The following is a 25,372-nucleotide window of genomic DNA, read 5'->3' as shown; positions in this document are numbered from 1 at the left end:
CTATTATGTTATGGGTGTTCCAGAGTGACAAAAAATAAAATAAAATAAATAAAGGAAAACTAAAAAGATCCAAATTTTAAATCACCCTTGCACTTTGACGAGCTCTATCTCAGACTGTTTTTTGGAGTATGACATATGAACATTCATTATCTTGCAAAAGTTATTGTATGACAAAAATGTACTGATTCTGAGGGTGTGACACTCACTAATTTTCCATAGAATGACTCATGAAAAGTTCTGGCACAGCTTCAGCTATTTCGAAGTTGCATAGAAGATGAAAAACAACTGAAACACATCGTGTATGTGAACTTTACCATGTATATCCATCACCCACAACAGCACAACAAAAACATGGTCAGACATATATGACAGATCAAAAGAGGAACCCAAAGAATTACTCCTATAAGTGTCACTCCATTTAAAGCCACAGCAACAACAAAGTTAAAGAAATCAATAGTCACAATAATAATAAAATAAAAATATTAAGACAGATTCACCACAAACTAGTGTCCACCAGTTCATCACAGAATTCGAGTACTAAGATGGTAGCAAGTAAAGCGTGCATCTCATAGGCATTACCTAAACAAGTCAGTATTGTTTTAGGGGCAAACTTAAACAAATTCTGATTTCTATCAGAATCAAAGTGGGAGATATTTCACTTTTAAATTATATTTAGGGGGAGGGGAAGTGCTGAAATGTTGAACTTTTGTTGAGTGATGAAAGCAGCGCAGTATTCCTCAGTCCTCGGTGAACATCATCTTCACCAGGTCTGCTTTGAAACATTCCTCCTCCACCAACTTCTGAGGCTGAAACAAAGATTACACAGAAACGACGCTTAACATTACAGAAATATCCAATATTAGCTGCCTTATTAAACAAATAACTAACTAAATAAATACATAAACAAATAAAGGTAAATGCATTCTTACTGTGCCATATCGCAGCAGTGTGGGAACTCCAGTCAACTTCAGTGTCTCCTTGAAATCGTTCTTTGGATTCTTCCAACTGGAGTGAGAAAGACATTATTAGGAAGCTTTTAAAAGTTAACAGTACAACATTTAATAACATAACAAGACTTTGGACTATGCATTGAAACACATTTTTACATTCATGTGAACAAATGGCTCTTGGGAGGCAAAAAAAACATTATCACAGCAAAAACGGATATTGCATATTTGCACAGCATACTGTTTAAACAGAAACAGTAAACAGTCGTCAATAACAACTATGTCTTTCTCACACTGCAGATAAACTTTGTGCTTCCTTACTGCTTCCAGAAGAATTAAAAGGTTAAGTTAAAACTTAATTAACTACTGAAGTGTTTCCATTCCTGGTTCTTCCAGACCGCATGTGAAAGTGTCTTTGAGCAAGATAATAAACCCCCAAAACAGCACTCAGTATATCATTAATGTGCATTAGTGTTTATAAAAGTGGTTTGAGTTGGTTAGAGCGGTCAATAAGACTACAAAAGTGATTTATGTATGCAATACACAATGATAACACTCCATTCACATTAGGGAATAAAACATAAGCAGAAGTAGTATGGTTAGTTAAAGCAAACAAAGAAAGAAAATAGCAAAAGTAGCAAAGAGTTAAAGTCTCCTAGTATAAAATGCATGTAAAGGTTCAGAATGTGCCTCAGCCCACTCTGAAGGTACACAGTACTAGAAACCAGTCTTCTCTAGTTTAGAAATTGGGTGGGGAACTTTAAAAGCCAGTCTCTCCTGTAAACTGGTCTCATGATAATGAGAGCTCATCGGAAGATGTTAAATATCACAGCACTTTATACCAAAGAAGAAATGTTTAACTGGCTCTGTGGTCAGCTGAAGAAAATGAAAATATAAATTCTGATCAGAACAATGATCGGTTTCAATTTCAATTAAATGACATCATGTTTCATGTATCTTTTAATTCTATATAACTTTACAACGGAGATTCAGTCAGTTACTATCAAGCTTTTTTGCCACAGTAAAATCCTTTTATTGACAGGCTACCTGCGATTCTCAACAAGTAAACATGAAATAAAGCTTAGTCTGTTAACTGCACCATGATGTGCTATAGTGGTGACAGCGCGTGACATTTGTGTGACTAAAGAGTTAGAAATAATAACAGCTTCTCACAACATGCTGGAAAAAGGAAGCATAAAATACTGACTAGGCTCTTTCTCCAACTTGGCAGTAGATGAAAACAGAGCCCTCCGGAAGGTGACTCAGCTGTCCTCTTACAACTGGCTCGGCTGGAAAGGTAGAAGTCACAGGATGAAGCACAAAATGCTCTTTATGCAATTTTGATAAAGAAATGCTAAGAAAGAACTCGACTTGTTATTTTTCAATAGTTCTAATCTCAACAGTAATAAGCAATGTCGTTACTTTCCTTTTCATTTTAGACAAATTTTCCATCCATAACAATCACATTTGTGAAAAAATTTAATTGTTATATAACATTTAAATAACACTGTCACATTCAAAAAAGACAGAATATATCCAAACTCTTCATTTCACCTGGTTAATTAAAACTTTTGTGTAGAAATGATTTACTAAACCACATACATACATACATACATTCTGTAATTTCAATGCACATACACTGGTCACTTTATTAGGTAGATCTTGCTAGCACAGGGCTGGACCCTCTTTTTGCCTACAGAGCTTCACTATTTTTGTGGCATAGATTCAACAAGGTGCTGAAAACATCCCTCTGAGATTTTGGTCCATATTGACTGCATAACAAAGTTGCTCCAGACTTGAAGGTTGCACATCCATGATGTAAATTTCTCATTTAATCACATTTTATGGTGCTCTGTTGAATTGACATCTGGCGATTGGGGAAGGTGATTTGAGTACAGTGAACTCAGCGTCAAATGCAAGAAACCAGTTCGAGATGATTTAAACTTCGTAACATGGTGTATTGTCCTGCAGGAGGCAGCAACCAGAAGGTGGGTACACTGTGGTCATAAAGGGATGGATGTGCTTACTGATTAAATGATACTCAGCTGGTACTACGGGACCCAAAGTGTACCAAGAAAATATCCTCCACAGCATTACACCACCATCTGCCCGAACCTTTGATACACGACAGGATGGATCCTTGCTTTCATTTTTTATGTCAAATTCTGACCCTAAGATCTGAATGCCACAGAGGAAATTGAGACTCTGACCAGGACACATTTTTCAATCTTCTGTTGCCTGATTTTGGTGAGCCTGCGTGAATTATAGACTCCCTTTCCTGTTCATAGTCTGGTCATCTGCTGCTGTAGCCCATCCCCTTCCAGCTTTGATGTGTTGTGAATTTAGAAATACTCTTCTCCATTCTATGACTGTAGCAAGTGGTTCATTGAGTTACTGCTGTCTTCCTATCAGCTCGAAGCAGTTTGGCCATTCTAAATCATTTTCACCCAGAAATCAGCCCTAATCCTCTGTAAACCTTAAAGTTGGCTGTGCAGCAAAATCCCCAAAGTTCAGCAGTTTCTGAAACACTCAGACCAGCACGTCAGGCAACAGCAAAAACCGTGCAGTATTTCAGTATTTAAATCACCTTGTGTACAAAACAGAGGCAGGTGAGTGTAAAATCCTTAAGTAAACCTAATTTCTTATATGTAAACCTAAACTGCGTTAAATACATAACGACAGATTAATGTCTATGCTTTTACTATATAATATGCCATTAAAAGAGTGCACTATCACTAACACTGTAGCCAAAGCTAAGTCAAGCAGCATTTAAATATCAAAGTCTTTAAGACCAAAAAAGTCACGACAAAACAGTGAGAATAGCAGCTGTGGCTGTAAGTTGCGTAATATATCCAAGTATAAGATTTCTGAGGTTACCTTTGACACAATCTGGACACCAGCTCTTTCCTTGCTTGTCTTTATCTCCTGAAAAGTAAGCAAAAATATCCTTCCCTTTTCTCTCAGACACAGCCCGACAGAATTCATCATACCCGTGTACATTTACTTCTTCGTAATGGGCCATTATTTTAACCAAAGCTAATGTGACAAAGCACAAATTTAAACTGCTAAATTTAACCCGTGCTGCAAGTGTAATAATCAATGCAGCTTCTCTGAACTTTGGTCCTGGTAGCAATACTCTTAAGTCGACGCCTACTTCCGGTCTGTGGAAAAAGTTCTTAAAGTAACCGCTAAAAGAAATCGCATTGTAATATATTCTTTCTTATTTATACACTTAATTATTCTCCAGTATTTAAATATGATATATCATATGTGATATATTTAGTGAGAATGCCTATTCTATCACACGTCATTATAAAGCGTTTGCGTTGATTTTTGGCTTATTTGACAAGCCGTAGTTAAAAAAAAACTACTTCCGTCTTTAGGGTTGTGTTGTTGTCATGGCGCCGTTTCAAACTGTTGAGAAGCTAAATTTAAAATTTAAGAGATTAACGAGGTCCTGTATTTTAATTTTGCTTCAATTAGCCACTCGGTGCGTATAGCTGACTTATGATTTATATACAGAAAGTGGAAGAACTGATTATTAACGACGGCGAAGTGCCTGAATTTAGTTTCTGGATTGGATTAACTTTATGTTAGCAAAATTAGCTCCCATTAGCATAACATTTAGTATTGTTTACTACAGTGACAACTGTTTTTCGCTGTAATGACTGCACAATCCCTGCAAAGTGGTCCCGGGATTTTCTCAGGAAAGCAGAGCGAAGAGAGAGACTGGGTTGCTTTAGGATCAACCAGAAATGTTCACAGCCGCAGCGGTTTAACGGCTGGGATCTCCCACACTAAGGTAAACAGCACTGAAAGTCTGATAATATTCATCTATCTTTATTATATGCAGTTCATCTTTGCATATATACAATTTGAAATGGAAAAGCTAAGACCACATACTAGTGATACATACACAGACCTGGAGCTGGTTGATTGAGATCAGCTGGTCCTAGAGTGCAGCACAATGTCAACAATAAATCTGAATATTACAGTCCTGAAAGTCATAATATTTATCGCTACAAGGAGTAGAGGCAGTGAAGGTAGAGACATTTAAATACCCGGGATCAACCATTCAAAGTAATGAAAAAGAGGTGGAGACGCGAGTGAAGCGTTTGTGATAATACCCTTTCTCTCTTCATTTTTAAGATTTTTGTAAGACTTCAGTTTGAAGCATATCACTATGTTCATATCACAATGTTTGTAAATAGCTTGGTGTCAAAGTAAAGCGCCTTAGTGAAGTTTACCAGAGATTCATGTACTGTTTTTAGTTGGATTCAATTTCAATTCAATTCAGTTTTATTTATAGGCGCCAAATCACAACAACAGTCGCCTCAAGGCGCTTTGTAGACCCTACAATAATACATACAGAGAAAAACCCCAACCATCATATGACCCCCTATAAGCAAGTGCTTTGGTGAAAGTGGGAAGGAAAAATTCCATTTTAACAGGACGAAACCTCAGGCAGAACTAGGCTCAGGGAGGGGCGGCCATATGCTGCAACCGGTTGGGGTGAGAGAAGGAAGGCCGGACAAAAGACATGCTCTGTAAGAGAGACAGAAATTTAAAAACAAGTGTGATTCAATGCAGGGAGGTCTGTTGACACATGGTGAGTGAGAAAGGTGACTGAAAGGAAATGCTTAATGCATCATGGGAATCCTCCAGCAGCCTGCACCTATTGCAAAGGGAGGATTCAGGGTCACGTTATCCAGCCCTACCTATATGCTTTAGCAAAAAAGAAAGTTTTAAGCCTAATCTTAAAAGTAGAGATAGTGTTTGTCTTCCGAATCCAAACTGTAAGCTGGTTCCACAGAAGAGGAGCCTGAAAAGTGAAGGCTCTCCCTCCCATTCTTCTTTTAAATACCTTTAAATACTCTAGGAAAAACAACTAAGCCTGCAGTGTGAGAGCGAAGTGCTCTAATGGAGTGATATGGTACTATAAAATTCATTCATTCATTTCATTTGAGCATCAAGTTAAGGCTTCATTCATTAGGATTTACAGGAAGGTTTACAAGATGGTAGTGAGACCTGGAGATGGTCGCACTAGAATTAGGTGCATTTTCTGAATATTTGAATGCCATCTAATACACATATTATACATATAGGCTCAAACATATACATACACCCCCAAGCCTCTGGCATTATTCTGTCTAAATAATTGTTCACTCTTCTTGATAAAATTGGTAGAGTTAATTTAAATTGGTTAGGTTCCTGGCATGAGCCTACACAGTCCGCAAATATTCATCAGGATTAAGTTCACAGCTTTGGGAAGACCATTCGAAAAGCTTCACGTTAGCCTGTTTTATCCTTTGTAAAATCAGGTTTGATGTGTGTTTGAGATCATGGTCCTGTTCAACATCCAGTTGTATCCAAGTTTCAACAATCTAGCTTTCACACAAAGAGGATGTTATTATTATTCCATCTGCTCATCTGTTGAAAGAAATCATTAAAAGCCCCAAATTACTACGACATTTATATGATATGGTATACTTTATCGTATGAATCTCTTGGTAATTCTGGTTCCATGTTCCCTAATGATTGTATTTATCCTTCTGACCACAACTATATGCAATGACACCATTTCCTAAATACCTGTTATTGATAAATATATCTGATTGTGTCTAATCATAATGACTGATTATACCAGATAAAACTGACTTCTGTCTTGCACACCACAGCTGCTGTTCAATGACACCGTCCCTGCAAGTACTAGAAACCGTGCCACACATGTCGGCCTGCCTGTCCCCATTGTGATAGAGCGACTGCTGCCTGTATCAGAAGTTAAGGAAAATGTGGATAGCGCCAGAAGCTCTTTCAGCTTCACCACACTCTCTGAGGAGAGGCTTCAGGCAGCTGTTAAGCAGGCCAAGCGAGATCTAAGACGAAGGCGCCTTGAATCGCTGACAAAATTATCGGCCAAACCTTCTCAGGAGGCCTCACTCTTTGAAACAAGTGATGTAGAACTCCGTCAGGTAATTTAATTACTTTTTGTCTATAATAACATTCTTGTTTATATAATATGAAATTAATTGTTTGTGCCTGTTTAGCAAATGAAGTTTATTTCCTCTCTTTATAGGAGTTTGCAGCAAGTCCAAGTAAGATGATGTCAAAAGCATCCAGTCCAAAAGAGAAGGTGACTGTAGCTGGAGCCAAACAACACACATCCCAGAAACATCCTATTTCATCCATGCCTCGAATGAGCCGCTCACCCCCAACCAGAGACCCTGGCCTTAGGCAGGTAGAAGGAGACAAAGAGGCACCTTTAAGCCACGAGATCCACAGGCTGCAAAATGAACTGGAACTGTATATTCAGAAAGTGGAAGAGCTGGCTAACAGAGGTAGCCCACAAGACACCTATAACTTGAAATGCATGGAGTGTAATCATAATTTTGGAACCCATTGCAATGATCACACTTTTCCTATGATTTCACTACTAATGCATGATGCTGATAAATAATGCACAATGTTTTTTAAACAACAGGGGAGAAAATACAGGAGTCATTAGAACCTGAAGAGGAAAACAAGTTGGAGATACGCAGACAGAAACAGGCAGCTCGCTCAGCTCGTATTATTTATGTTCTGCAGCAACAGGTACTTAAATTTCTATTGAATGCCATTAAATGTTTGTCACTGGATTTCCTTTTGCTCTGCTCCTCTAGACAATGTTCTCTCACATTATTTAACAGGTAAAAGAGATACAAGAAGATATAGAAAAACTACGAAGCCAGAAAATGTGGGATGCTAAAAAGGTGAGAAGAAAGTCACATTTTGAACTTCATGGCTCTCCCCTCTGCCTCAGCCACTCGCGGCAGATGGCCACCCCTCCTGAGCTCGGTTCTGCCGAAGGTTTTTTATTGTTAAGAGGGAGTTTTTTGTTTTTTTTTATGAAGGAGTTTTGTTTAAAAAAAAAAAGTTGACATTTCTGTTCTTAATTTATTTGCATTCTCTTTTACTTTCAGTCCATGGCAATAAACAGGCTTGCAGCTGCACATCGTGGGGCACTGAGGGCTTTACAGGCTTTTATCCATCAACTCTCTGATCTGTCTCACAGCAAAGTGCCTCCTTATTCCAAAGAACTGGGGCAGCTGATTCGCCAGCTCTCTTTGTGCTCAGCTAAAGTTGAAGTGGACCAGGGCTCAGCTGTGCCTGAGACTGCCCTTGACATCCTGCAGAAACTAGAGGTAAGGATCACGATGTAACCGCTGTATTCACAGAGTGATGTGTGTTTTCCTAGTGTAGACTTGGCTCCTGGACAATGCAAAAACAATCAGCAGAAAGAAGCTCAATGTGGCAAACCAGTGCAGTATTGTATTGGTCCCGACTTTAAACCTACTTTCTTATTTTACTTAATAAAGGCAAATATTCATGCATGAATTCCAACTAACTGCAGTGCAGGTTTAGCAGAGCATTACAAGAACAGATTCTGTATCTGCTACTGTTTCTAGGTCACAGATCGAAGTAGTAATACGATTTTAATATGCCTAAATGATATGATTTTTCCAGATGCATCATATATTTTTATTACATGTTATTTTCTTTGTTACATTGTTTATTTGTGATATTACTGTAAACATAGATGACTTGTGCTGCAGGATTAATCAATATTTAGTGGAATTTGTCTAAAAGTAAAACTTATTTTAGGAAAATATATATTTTTTGAATTGAGTGAATAATCTCAGGCTTTGCTGTCACTTCATTTTTAATAGACTTTGGATTCTGCTCTCAGTAAACAAGAGATGCTCAGAACGATGCAGGCTCAAGCATGCCTTCCGCAAAGGAAATCTCCTCATCGCAGCAAGTCTCCTACGACTGCACCCAGGCGTCCCAAACTGCAAGGAATTGCTCGAGGTCCTTGCAAAGCAAAAAATCCCAGAAGAGGCCTCCATGGTGAGCACTGTTTACTAGCTTTGTGTATTTATTAATGTAGACTTCCTGGGTGTTGTTTAATGATTATCATTTCAACTTAAGACCTACTTGTTGATAGAGGCCTGCTGACGAAGGACAAACCATTTGCTCTCCTATGTATATAAAAGCCCTCCAAGGGCTTCTGTGCGGTTCTCTTGGGGCCTCCCACTGTGCGTAAATTGCTGTACCCAGGCTTAAAATTGATCAGGGAGCCAGGAAGTGATAGGAAAACAAGATTTAAAGTGCAGAACTCTGGCATTTGGTCCCCTGCTGTTTAGTATATGAGCAGTTAAGTCCTGCTGGGTATTATTGGGCTGAGAGGCAGTGATGATATAAACACCTAGAGTGAGCCTCATCTGCAATCTAGATCTCCCTAGAAACCTGAACCTAAACCACACATCCACCTGGCTGTCAAGAGTGCAGGCAAATTCTGTAATCGGTGGTGTTGTCTGCTCCCATCAGGGTTCAACTTAATTGAATTGTACTGAAAGGGATAAAGAATCTTGTTTGGTTTTGACTTTTATTTAGTTTGAACTTAAGATCAAAACAAATAAATTGTTTAACTTTTTATTTTTGTCAGCAGATAAGAGAATGGCCTCCCAGAAACCCAAAACTACTCAACAGCCCCTCAATAGAAGAGAGGTGCTGCGGTCTGGCCTGGAGAGCCTCGTCCAGCAGAGGGAGCTGCAGAGACGATCCCAGACCAATACTAACAGCAGAAAAGAGCTGCCCTCTCAGAGAAAAACGGCTGAAACAATAAAGGTGCTGGGCTTGTACTGAACTCAGTATTTCACAAGACACAGAGAACGCTTAATAACATGTTATTAGCAACATGATTTGTTGTTTGATATCATACCCTGTGAAAACATTTATTTATTTATTTATTTATTTATTTATTTATTTTTAACCAATGATCAGACGTAACCAATGTGAGGTTAATGTAAACTAATAATTAAATATTTATTTTCTATTTTTATTATAGCATAATCAGATGCAAGATACAGGCTTCCAGCAGCCTACAGTCTCCTCTCGGCTCAGAGTGAACCAGCTCCCTCAAAAAGAGCACTCTGTGCCCTGGATACCTACATCTCCTCACTCTCCTCCTCCACAACGGTGAGTCTGTTATCTCTCTGTGCAGTCCTCGGCTCACTCGATGATTAATTTCATTATGTAAGTACTGCTTTAATGTCTGAAACGCTGATCTCCAGGTAACAGTTTACATTTAGTATGAAATAATATGTGTGGACAACCCCCCCCCCCAAAAAAAAAGACCATTTTACACAATTATCTCTTTATGAATTTCAATCAAATTGTGGATGCAAGTAGGCATAATCAGATTATCTGATGGACTAAGAGGTTGTATACGTTATAGGATTGTAGATTGTATTCAATGTTACTGGTAAAGTGCAGCACATACCATATGCACCAAATTTTTCATTTTTCATTGATGACAGTTGCTTATAAGGAAAATCCGAAGAAAAAAAAAATTAATTTGGTAAATATAGTATAAGAGATGTAAGTGTCAAAATAAAAATTGCTCTTTCGCTTTCCATTGAGTTGTGTAATATAGCATCTTTCTGTTTACATTTTTTAACCCATTCATCATTCTCTGCTATCAGCAGATCCCCACAGAGGGGAAGACCAGAGCCTCGTTGTCTCTTTTCTCCAGTGAAATCCTCACCAGACCCTCCAAAGCAGAGGCCTGGAGGTAGTTTGGCAACTGAGCCAGGCCTAAGCTCACAAAGGAAGAAAGAAGCTCAGCATGAAGCATTAAGGTGAACCTTAGCTCCCAAAGTTTTTTTTTTTTTAACCTTATTTTAAATACACGGGTTGGCAGTAATCGGGAACAATAGGGAAATAAAATGTGAAAGTTAATCTCTCTTCCATCAGCTCTCCTCTGTCCTAAGCTCGCTCTCTGCAGATGATCACAGTCTTGTGCCCATTGCAGAAGCTATGTGTAAGCTGGTTGGTTTAGTTTAGAAAAAGGCCTAATTACTCTTGCTTTCATGATAACAGTCTGAGATGTTACATATAAAATCAAAGCTTTGAACCATAAATTACACATCCTTCATGGCTGTTCTTACAGTGATAGTGGAAAAAAGGCAAAAACTTGGCTCCCGTATGAGCAGGACCTGTGACCATAATATTAGATATAAATGTGTTTTGATAAGTCTGTTTTCCTGTTACTGTGGTGCGTTGCAGGCCAGAGGCAGCTGTTGCTAGTGAGGGACCGTCAACTTTTCCTGCAATATTTTCCAACACTGGCTCAGGCTTTCTTCTCTCTAGGGATGCAGATGCACTAGTGATCTGCATGTGCATCTGCACTTTTTGACTCTCTGAAAGGACCTCTGATTGGCCAGAATCTAATATAATTGGCTAGGTTTTCTTAAAACCTGATAATGGAGCCCAACTAATATGCAGAAGTTTAGTTAGGAATTTTTGCCTGATGGTGAAAAATCTGCCTGTCCCAGCTTTTATCGCTTCTACTTATTATAAATATCTTTTTTCAGATTACCTTGTAATCTGTGTCATTTCTGCTTCTCACATTAGATTATCTGTCATAGCAAAATGCCACATGGGTGGAATCTAGGAAAAAGGAACATTAATGAGAACATTCAGAGAGCCATTTCTAACCTTTATGTCAGACCCCACTTGCTGAGAGCCAGAGGCAATACTCTGATTCTAATTCAAAGTTAATTCTTTCCAATAAATTAATCTAGGTGCCAGCTAGATTGAGGCCATTTCTCTTTTTGAGTGATTAATAGTTTGCCTGTTTTATAAGCACCTCATTGATTGAGTGTTCCACATATGTCTCCGTTTAATCAAATCTTAATTACTGCAGTTGTGCTTTCTTATTAATCAGTGGCTATCAGCGTGATTAAAGATGAGGATTATAAATTATTTATGTGCAAAGCTTCTTTGAGCTTACATTTTGCTTCATTTGATGATTGCCTGGGTGATGCAGGAAAGCTTGGCTAGATAAGATGACTGCGCAGAGACTGCAAGAGCTGAACCAGCTGAGTAAAGAAGAGGCTGAACGCATTCAGAGATTAAGGTACAGTACTACTAAAATTATTGTTTTAGCAGATTTGGATCCAAGGTAATGAAGGCTTAAAGTCATGGTGAATATTAATATAGCCAAAAAACTTTTTTATTTCATGTGCCCCCTAATTGCAACCTCTGCAGACACTATGGGATAATAACAAACTCCCTCTGACCGAAATAAAAGGGATTAATTAATGACATAAAAAAGTAAGTACAGTGTGTGTGTATATATAGCGATATATGCACTTGCCCTTTAACCTTTGTAAATACTTGGCATTTATGCTGTTTAAGAAGAAAAACATTTCCCACTCGGTTCATTGTGCTCACAATCAAAGGAGCATTTACTCTGGGAATTACAACATGGGCAACATTATCTACTGACAACAGAACAAAACAATGAGTGGAAAATAATGCAGACTGTGATTGCAGCGCATCCATTCAGCACCAAGGAGAGCATATGTTCCTATAGACCATTGTGTATTTGTTAATTAGTCACTGGAGAGCCCAACTTTAAAAGGCTGGCAACAAAACGCAATGTGCACAGAGCAAAGTCAACACTTAATTACACTACTGTGAATGTGTGGGTTAACGCTACTGTGTTCTCTGTCACAAAGACGTGTAGGCCTGCTCTTTATTTACTCACCTTGTCAAGAGGGGAATACCACTGCAGGAAACATGTAATGTTAATTAAGAACACATGCAGCCTCTATAGTTTTATGGGCTACGTAACATTAACAAATTTGCACATAGTGTGTTACATGGAAAATTGAATGAAAATTCACCATTATTACAGATCTGTTTTGCCTGTGTGTTATACCCATGGCAGGTTCTTTTTGTTTGTTTGTTTGTTTGTTTGTTTGTTTGTTTTTGTTTTAAAGTTAAAGAAAGCTGCAGAAAAGTGTTAAAGTGTTTAAATTAGATGTATAACGAGTCACTATATCTGATTTTTTTTCCTCCTGCCACTGTGACAAGTAAAAGCACTAAACTGCTTCACTTGTTTACAGGTGATAAGTTGGACACAATAGACATCAATACAATCAACAGGCTGCATTTTGAATAAAATGCTTATGTCAGACTTAGTGAGTCTTTTATGCTTCCAGCTGCTCTCAGCTGGTGAAACTCTTAACTGGCATGTCAGCCTTTATGGCTTTTTTTAAAATTGGTTTCAACAGTGAACGTAACCATTCAATTTAATGCCAGCAAAGAGTTTGACAGTTTTGACCTTATATGCCTATTATAATTACAGATTAATGTGAATAATTAAAAAAAACACTGAGCCTGATGACTATTTCTATTGTGTGTGAATACATTTGGCCGTCAATGATAATGATTGATAGTGATGATTAATTAATTCTCTCATGCATTTCCAGTAATGAGAATGTTTTATTCGACTCAAACGGATAGTTATTTTAAAATCTTGGCAGAAAGTTTTTTGTTTCTTAATCAGAGAAATTCAATCTTTTTAATTAATTCTGAACCCAAGGTGGGCTAAAATTCCAAATATATTTTTAACTATACTTTATGTAAATACTATTTATTTATTTTTATTTTTTTTTGTGTCTTTAAGTTAAAGCAGCTCAGCTTCAGAACTTCTTCTGTAACAGCTTGCAGTGTGGGTGTGTTTTGGTTCACAGGTCTGAAGTTGTCTCGCCAACTCAGTGGGCTGAGAGAGCTGAGCAGAAGGCCAGAGAGAGAATTCAGCCCCTTCTGGATGAAGCCCAGGTAGGAGGACTTATCTGCTGTCCAGCTAGTGCCAGAATTTCTTCCTTTTATAAACCTCCTAAAGACAAGGGTGACAGTTGTTGCATGTGAATGATTAAATAAATCTAAGTTTGTGTGTATGCGTGTGTTTGGCTTCAGATTTGCCTCGTAAAATAAACTGAGATTTTTATTGTGCCTTCAGCAAATTGGTGAGTCCAGGAACAACAGAATGAACTCTCCACTGAGGAGTCGAGTGCCTGAACAGGCCGCAGAGAGGGTGAGCTTCACTACAGGAGATTTGACATTTAAGTTTATCATGGCAATGATTTAAAAACTGTGCAGCTAAACTCAGAACACTTGTATTTTTTTTTTTTTTTTTGTAATTATTGCCATTTACAGGCAGAAGAAAGTGCTGAGCAGCTGAGTGAAGAGCTGCTGGACGATTTGTTAGAGGACACCGCCTGGGTGGCGTGGACAGTTAGGACAGACAGACAGCTGCAGGGCATGGCCCAGGACATGCTGCAGGCCCCAACCCTGGAGAGTATGCTGCTTCGTATGGAGGAGATACAGGTGAGAGGGACCCACCAGTGAAAGGTCACTATGGAATTTGAAAGGTCACTGGTTACTGGTTTAGTGTTTATAATGAGCTGTTATGACAGCTGTGGTCTGCGTCTGCATACTGATGCATTTTCCAGACTTGATTACACCGTTCAATTTGTTTGACAAGGCTCTTTGTCAGTAGGATGCTGTGTTTATAGAATCTGCTTCTCTGTGTGTCTCTGACAGCGGGATCAGGAGGAAGTGAGGAGACGGTTTGCTTCTATCACCTATTCAGACCCTCTTTACTTGAAACAACCAGGACCAGCAGGTAAAAAAAAAAAAAAAAAAAGACAATTTCTGCACTTAAACAAAAATGTAGTGCAAAGCCTAGAAAGTTATTTCCCAGACCTTTCCTGTAGGTGGAGACAGTGCTATGACTGAATAGGCCAGATGTATGCTGTTGTCCTTTTGTCTTTCTATCTGTCTGCTCCTTGCTCCACCCATCCCTCTTAACATTGCTTTCTCTCTCTTCTTCTCAGGATCCCAGTCCCATGCCCCCAGCTCCAGGCCAGCCTCTCCTCAGCCAATTAGGCTCACAAATCCAGTGCTGAAGCAGACCTCTGCAGCGGATATTGTCCTTGAGAAACCTGTCGAGACTGGGTGGGTTTCTCTGTCTTTTCCCCTTTACTGCACAAGTCATTTCTATGTCTCATCTTTAGCTGACGGCTTCCATTCATTGCTGTTTAATTCGTCTTGAAAAATCAGTAGGGAAATTTTGGAGTGTTCTCAGAATATTAATTGGAGCTCAGTATTAAGGTTTGACCTATTTAACTCCCTTTCCAATCATTTGAGCTGAAATTATAGGTCTTAGCCTCAATTATTGGTCATCATAGCTCAGCTCAATGCTCCTGATTGCACAAAATTATGATATACTCCCTTTTTTTAACAAATGCAAATATGTAAATGGTGGATTTTAATTACTTGGAAAGTATCAGGTGACTTTTAATGAAATCTTATGAGACAAATTACATATCAAATTACCTTTAATGACTTGCTTTAGTTGCTGATGCTGTAATGAAGAGAAACAAACGGCATCTTCCACAGGAAGTAATTCAGTGCTGGTTTAATTGCACCTCTAGACTCAATGACAAGGAAGTGGTTAATGTTCTTTTTTTCCCAGCTATACACATTTAGTCTTTTTCCACATGACGTGTGTGCCCTGTAATCACTGTTCCACTGGGAGTCCTTACTCATCCTGCAAAACTCACTTGGTGGCTACTGTACCCAGGGCAGACTCTATTCCTGACTCTGGCAGCAGACTCCACAGGGAGACCCTCCACTGCCCAGGGCTTTAGCTGCAGCTGCTATACTGCTTAAATTAACGAGGAACTTGGAAGGAAAGAGAAAAGAGACTGGAAGGGACTAGAAGTTGTTGACACAGACAAGCCAGCAGGATACTTTTAACAAATTCAAGCTGCAAACATTAGCAAATTAAAGTCTGTCAGTCTTCATCTGCCTCGGGTTCACTTCACTTGATGGAAACTTTGCCTTAAGAGCCACTTTGCTTAACTGTTCTTAATGCATCTATCAAGCAATAACTCTGTTCTCTGGCAAACATAACACAGGTGCTTTTTTAAGAGGTGTCTTTTTTTAATTAGCTGTTCATTTTAGAGGCATCAAACCTTCCAGCTTCTTAACGGGGACAGTCATTTGATAACTGCTAGCTCATTTGTTCTGAAACACCTTAAATCACTGTAGCTCAGAACAGACCCGTCTGCAGCACTTTCATCCTCAGTCTGAATTACAGCTCCTCTAACAAGTGCTGGCAGCCCACTGGACCTTTATGTGTTTTTTTTGGTTGACACATTAAATCACAGTGGATGTGATTGGTGTTTGTTTTTTTGTTTTTAATTTTTTTTTTTTGACATGGATCAATAGAAAAACACTTTGATTTGAAAGCAAGTGCTAATCTTAGTAAACAAGTTGACTAGAATGCTTATGAATAAAAGAACACACAAGGTGATTGTGTGTATTGAGCCCCTTGAGTTATTATCACAAGATAAATAGTAATTCGGTTGTGCTGTGTATTCAGAAAAAGGGACGATTGTACCATAACAAAACAGTTGGTGATAATTGAATTAAATTTAAATTCACATAGATATCAGTGAATAATTAATCGGCTCAGTATTTCAGCTTTTTGCAAGGCATGTTTTATCTGTATCTACTTGTTTTTTTTGTTTGAAAGCATTTGAAATTTCTTGGTCATGCTTAGAGAAAAATGCAGCTGGTTTCTGTTGGTACACAGATCGATTTAGTCTCTTAGTGAAATCAGTGAGGTTGACAGAGAAATTCAGCAGCACAGAGGGCGGGTAGCTTCGCTGTCTGCTGAGTCACACATGCCATCACAGAATCCTTTTTCTTTCTTTCTTTTTTTTTTTAACCATAAGATGCTCGTCAACTTATCTAGTCCAATAAAGGCAGTAAGACGAGACTGATGGTGGTCGTGCCATTAGCTCTTGTATGCGTAGTATTTTTAGGCTCTGAGGTTGCTTGTAATGTAGTAATTGTACTCATTTGCATATGAAAAAAGGATTCTATATATTGTCCCCATTCTCTATTCTCTAAATGAAGCATGACCCAGCCTGTTCAGCACTTACTCCATGACTACTGCACTATCTAACTTGCGAAAGAATAAACCTCCCTGCAAGACACTGACAGATTGTTTGTTTGGTTTCTTTCTAAAGTGCAAGAAGGAACTTGTTGTCCACCTACAGCGTCTCTTTTTTCACAGTGCTTTGTCCCCCTTAGAAGTAATAAAGTTGGAAGTAGGGAGTCGTTTGGAGTGAGATGGGGAGAGAAATTGTGTTTATTAGGCACATTGTTTTATAGAGCTGTCTTTGGGGGGGACAGAGTTGCTTCGTAAAATGAACTGAGCTGTAAGGGAGATGCTTTGGCTACCTGTGCTGAAGGATAAAGAGGCCCAGGTGTCACATAGTGCAACACATACCAGCGCAGATGAAGGGATGAAAAGCTAATGCGGAAGCAAACCACCAAGGATGCTCTGTAAGTTAAAAAGCCTCGCCTTATGTTGTTGCAGTCTATACGCTAAATTTAACTGTTGTTGCTTTATAACTTTAGGTTATGTCAGATTGTGTGCGCAGCAGCCCTTTGTATAATAATCACAACTACAACTGCCAAATAGTTCACCTCTCTCACCAAAATGATCAGGTCTTGAGAAATAATGGTAATTCTAAAACTGATGCCAGAGAGCAGCAGGTCATCCCACTGGTTGCTCTCTAAGGAGCATCATTTTCCAGACATTTAGGAAAGTTATTTTGATAAGCAGCTTTTCGCAACTGCAGCTCTTTCCTGTTGCTTCCGCAGCCCTCGGATCGAAACCTGTGGTTAAAAATGTGGTTTGTTTTTCGTGCTGATGTGGGATTGTGTTAATCCTCTGTCAGTGTTGACTGTCCTGGTGTTCATTGTAGCAGAATGGTGAGGTTTAATTTGGGAACGGGAAAATGAGCAAAGAGCTCATCATGTGTGTTGTCTCAGCCCTGAGTTGTTGTTTACAGCCCACATTTTTCAGTCCTGAGAGACACATCAGGCGACATGCTCGTCATTTTATGCCTCACACACATATTTATACACACCATGGGGGAAAAAAACATGCCACGGAAATAAAGCTGCATAATTTTCTCAGTGTGACTATCACTGGAGGCTTCTTAGGTGCTATTGTTTGATAGCTAAGAGGGACATTGTCACATGGTATCGGTTATCGGTTTCCTGATTTTTGTATTAAGTAAGCGGGTTTTCTGTAAGCACTGAGCCAAGGAAGGTGAGAATTGATCGCGAGTTTTCAAAAGAATACTAACTGAAAGAATAAAATAGTTTTATATTTAGTGAGTGCTGCTACTCTGTTCTTTTCTTTTAATCTATGCTGACTATAGTCGGGGTTACTTTTTAGTAATAACAGGAGAGCCCAGAGGGTTTTAACACTTCCATTGACTCTCACCAGGCGTAACGCTGCCTTTGTCACGCTAAATACTCTTTCCAAAACAGCACGCGCTTCTTACCTTGGGTGTCTTTGTTCAGGTGCCTGTGCGAGCGCTGTCAAACAACCACGGAGACAATCTTTTAACACATCAGCAGAGCAGCAGATAAGATTTATGTATCCATGGTGAGGAGCCCAAACCTCAGTCTCTCCCATCCCCCTTACAGCTCCATCAGCTGGTCAAGCAAATCAATAAAAAGATAAGAAGCTCACTCAGAAAAATTAAAAACCGTGCATTTATTTTATTTATTTATTTCACACTGCTCTCTCCCACCTTTTTCCTCTGTGGCTACAGTTGTCCCCTCCTGTATGTCGTCACTTTGTAACCTGGTGGATTTTTAGTTGTGATGTCTTCTAAGTTCTGCACCCACATTTAAATCAGTCCAGTGCAATATTATAAAAGAGGATTTTCTTTTTGGAATATTGAGGGTTTCTGTTGTTTTGTTTTTTCTTCCCCCCCCCAGTATCCTCCACCTGTTTCTTTCCACACTGATCTTCCCCGCTGTCACTGAGGCTTCATTGAGCCTCGCTTGAATCACCCCCTTACTATCTCTCAGCCACTTGTGGTTTTATCTGACTCAGCTTCAGCCCAGCTTGCATCCCTTTTGATATATCACATATGGCACCGTCCTGTGCCAGGTCCCATCTTTGCCAGGCTCTGCGTGGCTTTAGCTTTTGTTGAGAAATGAGAAGACAAACCTGAGGTGATCGCGCTAATGGCTAATGCTGCTTGCTTGTTTGGGTTTGTGTAAATCCGGTGTGCAGGCCAAGTTGCAGGTGCTACAACGTGATGGATAGAGGATGTTTTGTTAGTGTTTCAGCATTTTGGTACTTGTATGCACTAGCCAAACAGAAAGGTACACAGAGTTGTGAAAGCACAGATTAATGAAATGAAGGTTCATCATGGATGTCTCATTCAGTTTTGAGTGAATTTCATACGGCACAATAGAGTAACAAACTATTACTAAGAATTTGTCGTGATATTTAATTTGCAAATCTTTTTCTCAGCACTCATATCACCTTTCCACAGATTGGTCTTGCATAACAATCTTGCTTTGCAGATGGTCTTTTGTGCCAAAGTATCTGAATGGTTTTCATTCACAGAAAACACAGGCTGGTCTATTTTCTTTTCAGAAGCGTGGGAGCCATTGCAACTTTAAAAATAAGCGAGTTTGCAGGGTACAGAATTGTTGTTTTTCCTGTCAAACAGTAAATCGACCCATTTCAGACTGGAAGCATGGTTCGCTGTGCTGGCACTTTGATATTTATGGCCACCACATGGGTTGCAGCCCCAATAGTCAACACTGAAACAAGTTTAGCTGAGGCCCAGGGAGCACAATAGAGAGGCACTTTGCTTTGGAGCTGCTGCAACACTAAATATAGCACAGTGAGCGCCATTGCAAGAGCCAGGCTGATTTGTCAAAGCAGAGAGGATTATAAAGCCAGACCACGGCGATGCCCAGCTGAGCCCCTGCTCATTCTGAGCAAGGGGCAAGCAAGAGAGCTGCTTGCACTCTGACACCTCTCCTAAATTCATCATCTACACCCTCAGTTTGTGTTCTACTGCAGTTACCTTTTCTCCACATAAACATCTCTTAGAGGTCATCTTCTCATCGTGTTGCTTTCTCAATGGGATTCTCACTCTTTCTATAATATTATGAGCTTTTTACCTGCCCTAAAGTGCCTTTAAAATGATATAAAACTGAATTGAACTGAAAATACAATTTTGAGATATTGAAAAAATATGTTTCTTGGTCTCACCTTCTGAGCATCGTCTTGTTTTTCCACATTCGCAGCTTCCTGTGTGAGAACAGCCTGACAGAGGAGGCATCCCAAGATGAGCAGCATCCTGCAAACAACACCATGTTCCCTGGCCCTCTGGAGGGAAGCAAGGCGCCTGTTATCTCAGTGCCAGGCAGCATGCTGAGAGGCATTCGGCAGTACCGGGAAGACTATGAGGCTTACCTGCGCGCTGTGGCTCATGAGGCTGTGGGCAGCTTCGACCCCTGGGCCGTTGCAGACGGGTAGAAAACTGATTGTTTTAATAATGACTTAAGCTAATGAGACATGTGCATAAACATGATCAGGGAATTTTGTTTGCACTGGCTGATTGCCACCAGTGTTTGAAGTATGCATTGCAGTTATGATCTGTCTCAGTCATCGTGATAGTCTAAAGTGCTTGAGTTTAAGACAACTGCAGTTGTATTTTTAGATTTTTAAAGATGTTTCACCTTTCATCCAAGAGGCTTTTTCAGTTATAAAAGCTGATAGGGAGTCTCAGGAATTTACCTCTTAGTGGGGTTGTCCCACTGAAGGTGAGAGTCACTGACCCACCTTGTCATTATGTGAGTGATTAGAGTCACGTGAGCCAAGGTGTCAATTCGCTGCTCCATCCTAACATCACATGAGTCATTATGGTCACATGGGTCAAGGTGTGAGTGGGGCTTGTATGGTCTGGGGAGGAATCTCAATACAGTGCTATAGATAAAGATTTTTATAAGCTCCCTCAACCGCTCGAGCCTTCTTGTTTTGTGTTTAGCTTAAGCTTAAAGGTAAATATGTAACATGGCAGTATAGGAGAAAAACAGCTTGAAACATTTACATTTAACACCTGTGACATTACATGTGTGCATAGATCTCCACTAGTGCTACCTTTGCTTTGTATATTGGATGGCACAGTGCAGTGGTTAGCCTTGTTTTTTCACAGCAAGAGAGTCCAGAGTTCAAATTCACTGACCATCTGGGTCCTTTCTGTGTGGGTATTCCCTGTGCCTGCTGGGGTTATTTCTAGATACTCCGTTTGCTGCCCAAAGACATGCATGTTAGGTTAATTAGTGATTGATTAATTGGTTGTAAAATACTGCATGCTCACATCTACAGCTATGTTTGTGTTTCTCTCTGTGTTAGCCCTGCAGTAGACTAGCAAACTGTCTAGGGTGTACCCCAGCATTTGTACTGTGACAGCCGGGATAGCCTCCAGCCCTCCCGCGACCCTGAATTGGACATGCTGTTAAGAAAATAGATAGCTGGACATTATGTCTTGTGTTGCACTCATCTCCTTCTGCGTTAGCATGCTAATCTGCTATTGCTGGCCCTTCTGCTATGTCACTTTGTACCATAGGATGTGAGAGTAAGTCAGTCTGTGCTCGGTCCAACATGAGAGACAAAGTAGCAGTGCTGCCCAGTTAGATTTTTCTTTGCCATGGCCTAACATTCTGACCTCTTTATAGTCATTTTGAACACAATCAGTGAATTGAAATTGTGAACGCAGCGATGGCTGATTCATTTGCTATAAGACTGATGGAGAGCAGGAGATCCTGTTGTGCGTGCTTTACTGTGTTTCTGCTTCCTTTGACACAAATTATGAAGTTACCTTCCTTGGCCACCACACAGGCAACAACAAGGATTGCATTATGGATGTTGGTTGATTTCTGTCCTGCACCAGTGTCCGATGATGACAGACATAAACACTGGTTGTGAAGTTACAGCTTCCTCTCAGAATAAGTTATCCTTCTAAATGCACATTAAGTGTTCATGTATATCTTTATTAAGGGGCATTAGCTCTCAGCAGGACCTTTTTCAGTGTTCAGTTTCATCTAGAACGCCCTCAAACAATGACATTTTCCACCTAATATAACTATTTGCTATGAATGAGTCTCTTCAACGCTGCAGCAGTTTCAGAGTGAAATATGAGTTTTTTTAAGTTGTCCTACACATTAATGATATGACATGCTTAGTGTTTGTAACTAGAACCACGCTGAAGCAGATCTGTCCTTTCTGTTATTTATTTTGTCCCTGGATGCGATTGACGGACACTGTGCACAGCAGGAGGCGCTCACTCAGAGAGGATCATGCAGAGTTTATGGTTTGCATAGTGCGCCTCTGTTGTTCGCCGCCGGTCTTCTCTCCCACTCACAAACTTACATACTTGACAGGCCGCTGCTGGTGCAACGCTGGCTTCGTGCCATCATTGTGAACATATTGAACTTATGCGTTTAATATATGAGTTCTAAACTTCTGAAATCCTCTTTCCTCTGCGTCACAGACTTGCGTGGGATACCAAACAGCTCGATAAACTGTCTTTCTTAAGTTTAGATCTGAAAAACTGTCCAGTCCCACCCATGGCATCTGGCTGACTGTGTCACTGGCTCATTATCAGTTTCACATCAAAAAGCCAAAGTTTTTAAGACATGTACTTAGAAAAAACAACAACAAGATATTGCGTGAGAAACCATCCAATTATCTCAGTGTTTTTGGAGACGGAGAAGGCATACGTATAGACTAGTATGACCCCTGCTGCTCTGACACAGCGCAGAAAGCTTTCTGTGTGATGAGATGGTAATGAGCAGCCCTGTGCTGCTGTGGAGCCTTACCACCTGGAGGATCTTATTCATTCTGTCTGCTAACAGACTGATTGCAAGATAGAAAGACGTCAGCACTGCCAAAACAGCTATTTGAATTTCTTTATGCATGTAAATAAAACTTAGTGGTAGGGTCCTAGGATCCTAGTTCACTTTGTATAAATCTGCTTTTTTATTTTTATTTTCATACATTAGCATAAACGGTACACTGTGCAGTCACTGGTGTGTTAAATATAAAGATAACTTGGAGTAATTCAGAAGGGCAAGCACGGTTCCTTGTATATTGATGTTAATGATATTTTATAATGCCTGTTCCCAAACCACAGCGGCACATTCTTCTCTGGATTTCTCTCGCTATATGGTGCTGTGAGCAAAGTGTTCTTGTCATGACCCTTCAGAGGAACAGGGAGTTCAAAAACGCACAATTACTCTGATAGTTTTGTTGCACTGACGTTTCAGTGGATATGTGAAAGTGTTTCCCATTTTCCCTCATCCTCTATGTCCCTGCCTCAGTCTCTGCCTGAGTGTGTGTGTGTGCTGACCCAGATAATGATCAAACACTGAAATTTAGCTTGGTGCTGCACACAGTTCACGAGGCTTCAGAGTTATTTTGCTCTGTTTTATGTTTTTAAACTAAGATTTGCATGTGCACCTCTTACAAAAACAGATACCGCATTTGTTCAGAGAAATCAGCTTTAATTTGACCTTCTGCATTTTTGAAGATAATGACGCAAGACTGATGATTTACATTTACTTTGAAATTATAACCACTGCGCACAATGGACACGTTTCAAGTGATTTGCATTTGCCATTGTTTTCAGGCCCACTGACCTTTTTATTTTGCATGTCTTTCAAAATTTCTAGCCTAAAATCTTGTGAGAAGACCAAAAATAGCAGGAGCAGTAGCAACATAAGTACCATTGTCATATGTGATTTTTTTTGATGCCACAAATGAATTCTACCAAATTGAAGCGTATACATTTTCAAATTTTAGAAGACTTTTTTTTTTATATGCATGATATATATGATTTAAGGAAAATAACCATGTTTTCTAACATCTGCACCTCTTATCCTCTCACAGCTTGGCTGACGAGTTGCTGTCGGAGGCTCTGGCTGACGTGGCAGCAGAGTTTCAGGATGTCGTGGAGGAGTATGCTGAGGCCGTCTTCACCTCTGAGTTCCTGCAGCCGCTCCGGTCACCACCCGCTTCAGCTGCAGCTTTTTCCGGACAATAGGATGCTGCAGCATTATGGATGCAGCATTATCTTTAAAACCTTTGATATTATGTTTGCTGTGGATGGAAATTTTTACCTTGTCAAACCCTGGACTACTATTATTTATTATTTTTATATAGAGTTTTGTATGTTTTACAATCAGATATTTTATTTTTGAAAGTTTTTATTTATTTGATCTTAGACAAAGGTCTGAAAACACGTTCATAGGTAACTTCTGCAATGACACAATATGATTTTATTTTACTGGGATCACAGATTTTATTGTAAAGCTCGGCAGAAGAGATTGTTGAGTTACACAGGGAGCATTAGTCACATTACTTCTTTTGGTCCATCTGTATCTGTGTTTGCATACCTCTGGGAAAGTTAGTTTAGTGTAGATAAGCTTAGAGAGACCATTAGAACATTACAGAGGATTATAAGATTACAGCCGTCCCCTTGCACTTGGTCTAAATCTCCCTGAGGATTACTCACACTTATTATTTTCACATTGGCATATGGAAATAAATTAATTGCATACGGTTTCCACCAAACTGATGTAGAAAGCCAAGGACATGGTGCACTTAAGGTCTTGTAAATTGATTTCTCATTCATTTTAATGTCTAAATAAAGTGTCTCAGCACAGAGAAAATACTTCCCTCTACATTTAATGTGTTATCCCTGTAATCTCTGTCCACTCTGAGGGTTGGACCACATGAAAGGAAAGTGATAAGGGTATGGTTAGGGATTCTTTTTTTTTTCCTTTTTCAGGCTTTTGAACTTGGTTGAGAACTATTTTAATAATTCTCTTTTCTGTGCTTTTCTTTCTTAATTGTGGTAAAATGTGTAGCACAAATTAAACAGGACAAACTTGACAGGCTGAGAAAATGTCTGAGTCCCTTGAGAGCAACATGAAAGCCAGGCAGATAGAGCAATGGGGGCACATGCAGATGCTGCACTGGCCTGTGGGGACCAGCCTTTGATTGGGGACATACAGTGACTGAATGAATTAGCTCACACGGAATCAGCTGCCCCGTATTTCCTCTCAGGCTGTGTTGTGTGTTTTTGTGTGTGCGTGTTTGTGTGTATGAGGGTGTCAGAATGCATGCAAGCTTTAACAGTCTCATGCACAGTGCACATTTCCCCTTTGTGATCTCTGATAAATACAAACTGGTATGTTCAATGTGAGGGAGGTGTTGCTGTCTTTACATAGGTATAAGTAAGGCAGGTAGCTCTGACATGCGACTGGGAAACATCAAAGACCATAAAATAATGAGTTGATTTATGATTATTTTTAGCTTTTATAGTTCAGGAGACGTTTAAAAGACAAATCAGTGTATATTTGCTTTGTCAGCACTGCTTAACATCAGGGAGCAGCTTAGCAAATCTTACAGTAAGACCAAATTGTTTTGATCTTTGAGGCTTTACTGTGGTTGACTTGGATGTCCTTGATTTTTCAGCGTTAATGCTGTAACCACCATGCACAAACATATTACTGTGGAAAGACCAGAATTAGAACAGTTTTGCTCATCATTATAATTTCAAATGATCACAGAGATTCGACCTTGCCACCGGTCAGCGCTGACTCATTATCAGAACACTGACTGC

The 25,372-nt window shown here is 39.6% G+C and overlaps 2 protein-coding genes across 3 annotated transcripts; one reads left to right on the top strand and one right to left on the bottom strand.

Annotated features, from left to right (window-relative positions):
- Nucleotides 1-293: 293 nt before the first annotated feature.
- txndc17 (thioredoxin domain containing 17) lies at nucleotides 294-4,102 on the bottom strand. The gene is made up of 4 exons (XM_005739379.1): nucleotides 3,825-4,102; nucleotides 2,155-2,236; nucleotides 930-1,005; nucleotides 294-806 (listed from the first exon to the last, which is right to left on the bottom strand). The coding sequence occupies exons 1-4, from the start codon at nucleotides 3,967-3,969 to the stop codon at nucleotides 738-740; spliced, it is 372 nt and encodes a 123-aa protein (XP_005739436.1). The 5' UTR covers nucleotides 3,970-4,102; the 3' UTR covers nucleotides 294-737.
- A 135-nt stretch (nucleotides 4,103-4,237) lies between these two features.
- On the top strand, nucleotides 4,238-24,418 carry kiaa0753 (KIAA0753 ortholog). Of its 2 annotated transcripts, none has more exons than XM_013912458.1 (18): nucleotides 4,238-4,749; nucleotides 6,626-6,919; nucleotides 7,024-7,285; nucleotides 7,429-7,538; nucleotides 7,634-7,696; nucleotides 7,907-8,128; nucleotides 8,654-8,834; nucleotides 9,436-9,614; nucleotides 9,835-9,965; nucleotides 10,472-10,627; nucleotides 11,818-11,907; nucleotides 13,532-13,619; nucleotides 13,801-13,875; nucleotides 13,998-14,168; nucleotides 14,385-14,466; nucleotides 14,678-14,798; nucleotides 19,989-20,216; nucleotides 23,635-24,418. In XM_013912458.1, the coding sequence occupies exons 1-18, from the start codon at nucleotides 4,612-4,614 to the stop codon at nucleotides 23,786-23,788; spliced, it is 2,745 nt and encodes a 914-aa protein (XP_013767912.1). In that variant the 5' UTR covers nucleotides 4,238-4,611; the 3' UTR covers nucleotides 23,789-24,418. The 2 variants fall into 2 exon arrangements, with proteins under 2 accessions (XP_013767912.1, XP_013767913.1); XM_013912459.1 differs by having other exon boundaries at nucleotides 9,433-9,614; nucleotides 10,475-10,627.
- The last annotated feature ends 954 nt before the right edge of the window (nucleotides 24,419-25,372 follow it).

This window comes from Pundamilia nyererei, unplaced genomic scaffold (assembly GCF_000239375.1).
Source record: "Pundamilia nyererei isolate P.nyererei 1_Seehausen unplaced genomic scaffold, PunNye1.0 scaffold00091, whole genome shotgun sequence".
Taxonomy (NCBI): domain Eukaryota; kingdom Metazoa; phylum Chordata; class Actinopteri; order Cichliformes; family Cichlidae; genus Pundamilia; species Pundamilia nyererei.
Note: the sequence above shows the minus strand (reverse complement) of the source record. Positions and strands in the feature narration are given on the sequence as shown.

Excerpts from the sequence above, each read along its gene's own strand:
- txndc17 (XM_005739379.1), bottom strand. The coding sequence starts at position 3,969 with ATGGCCCATTACGAAGAAGTAAATGTACACGGGTATGATGAATTCTGT. Across the intron at positions 2,237-3,824 it reads GTGTCCAGATTGTGTCAAAG|CCGAGCCAGTTGTAAGAGGA; the intron begins GTAACCTCAGAA and ends CTACCTTTCCAG. Across the intron at positions 807-929 it reads CACTGCTGCGATATGGCACA|CCTCAGAAGTTGGTGGAGGA; the intron begins GTAAGAATGCAT and ends TCTTTGTTTCAG.
- kiaa0753 (XM_013912458.1), top strand. The coding sequence starts at position 4,612 with ATGACTGCACAATCCCTGCAAAGTGGTCCCGGGATTTTCTCAGGAAAG. Across the intron at positions 8,129-8,653 it reads ACATCCTGCAGAAACTAGAG|ACTTTGGATTCTGCTCTCAG; the intron begins GTAAGGATCACG and ends CATTTTTAATAG. Across the intron at positions 9,615-9,834 it reads AAACGGCTGAAACAATAAAG|CATAATCAGATGCAAGATAC; the intron begins GTGCTGGGCTTG and ends TTTTTATTATAG.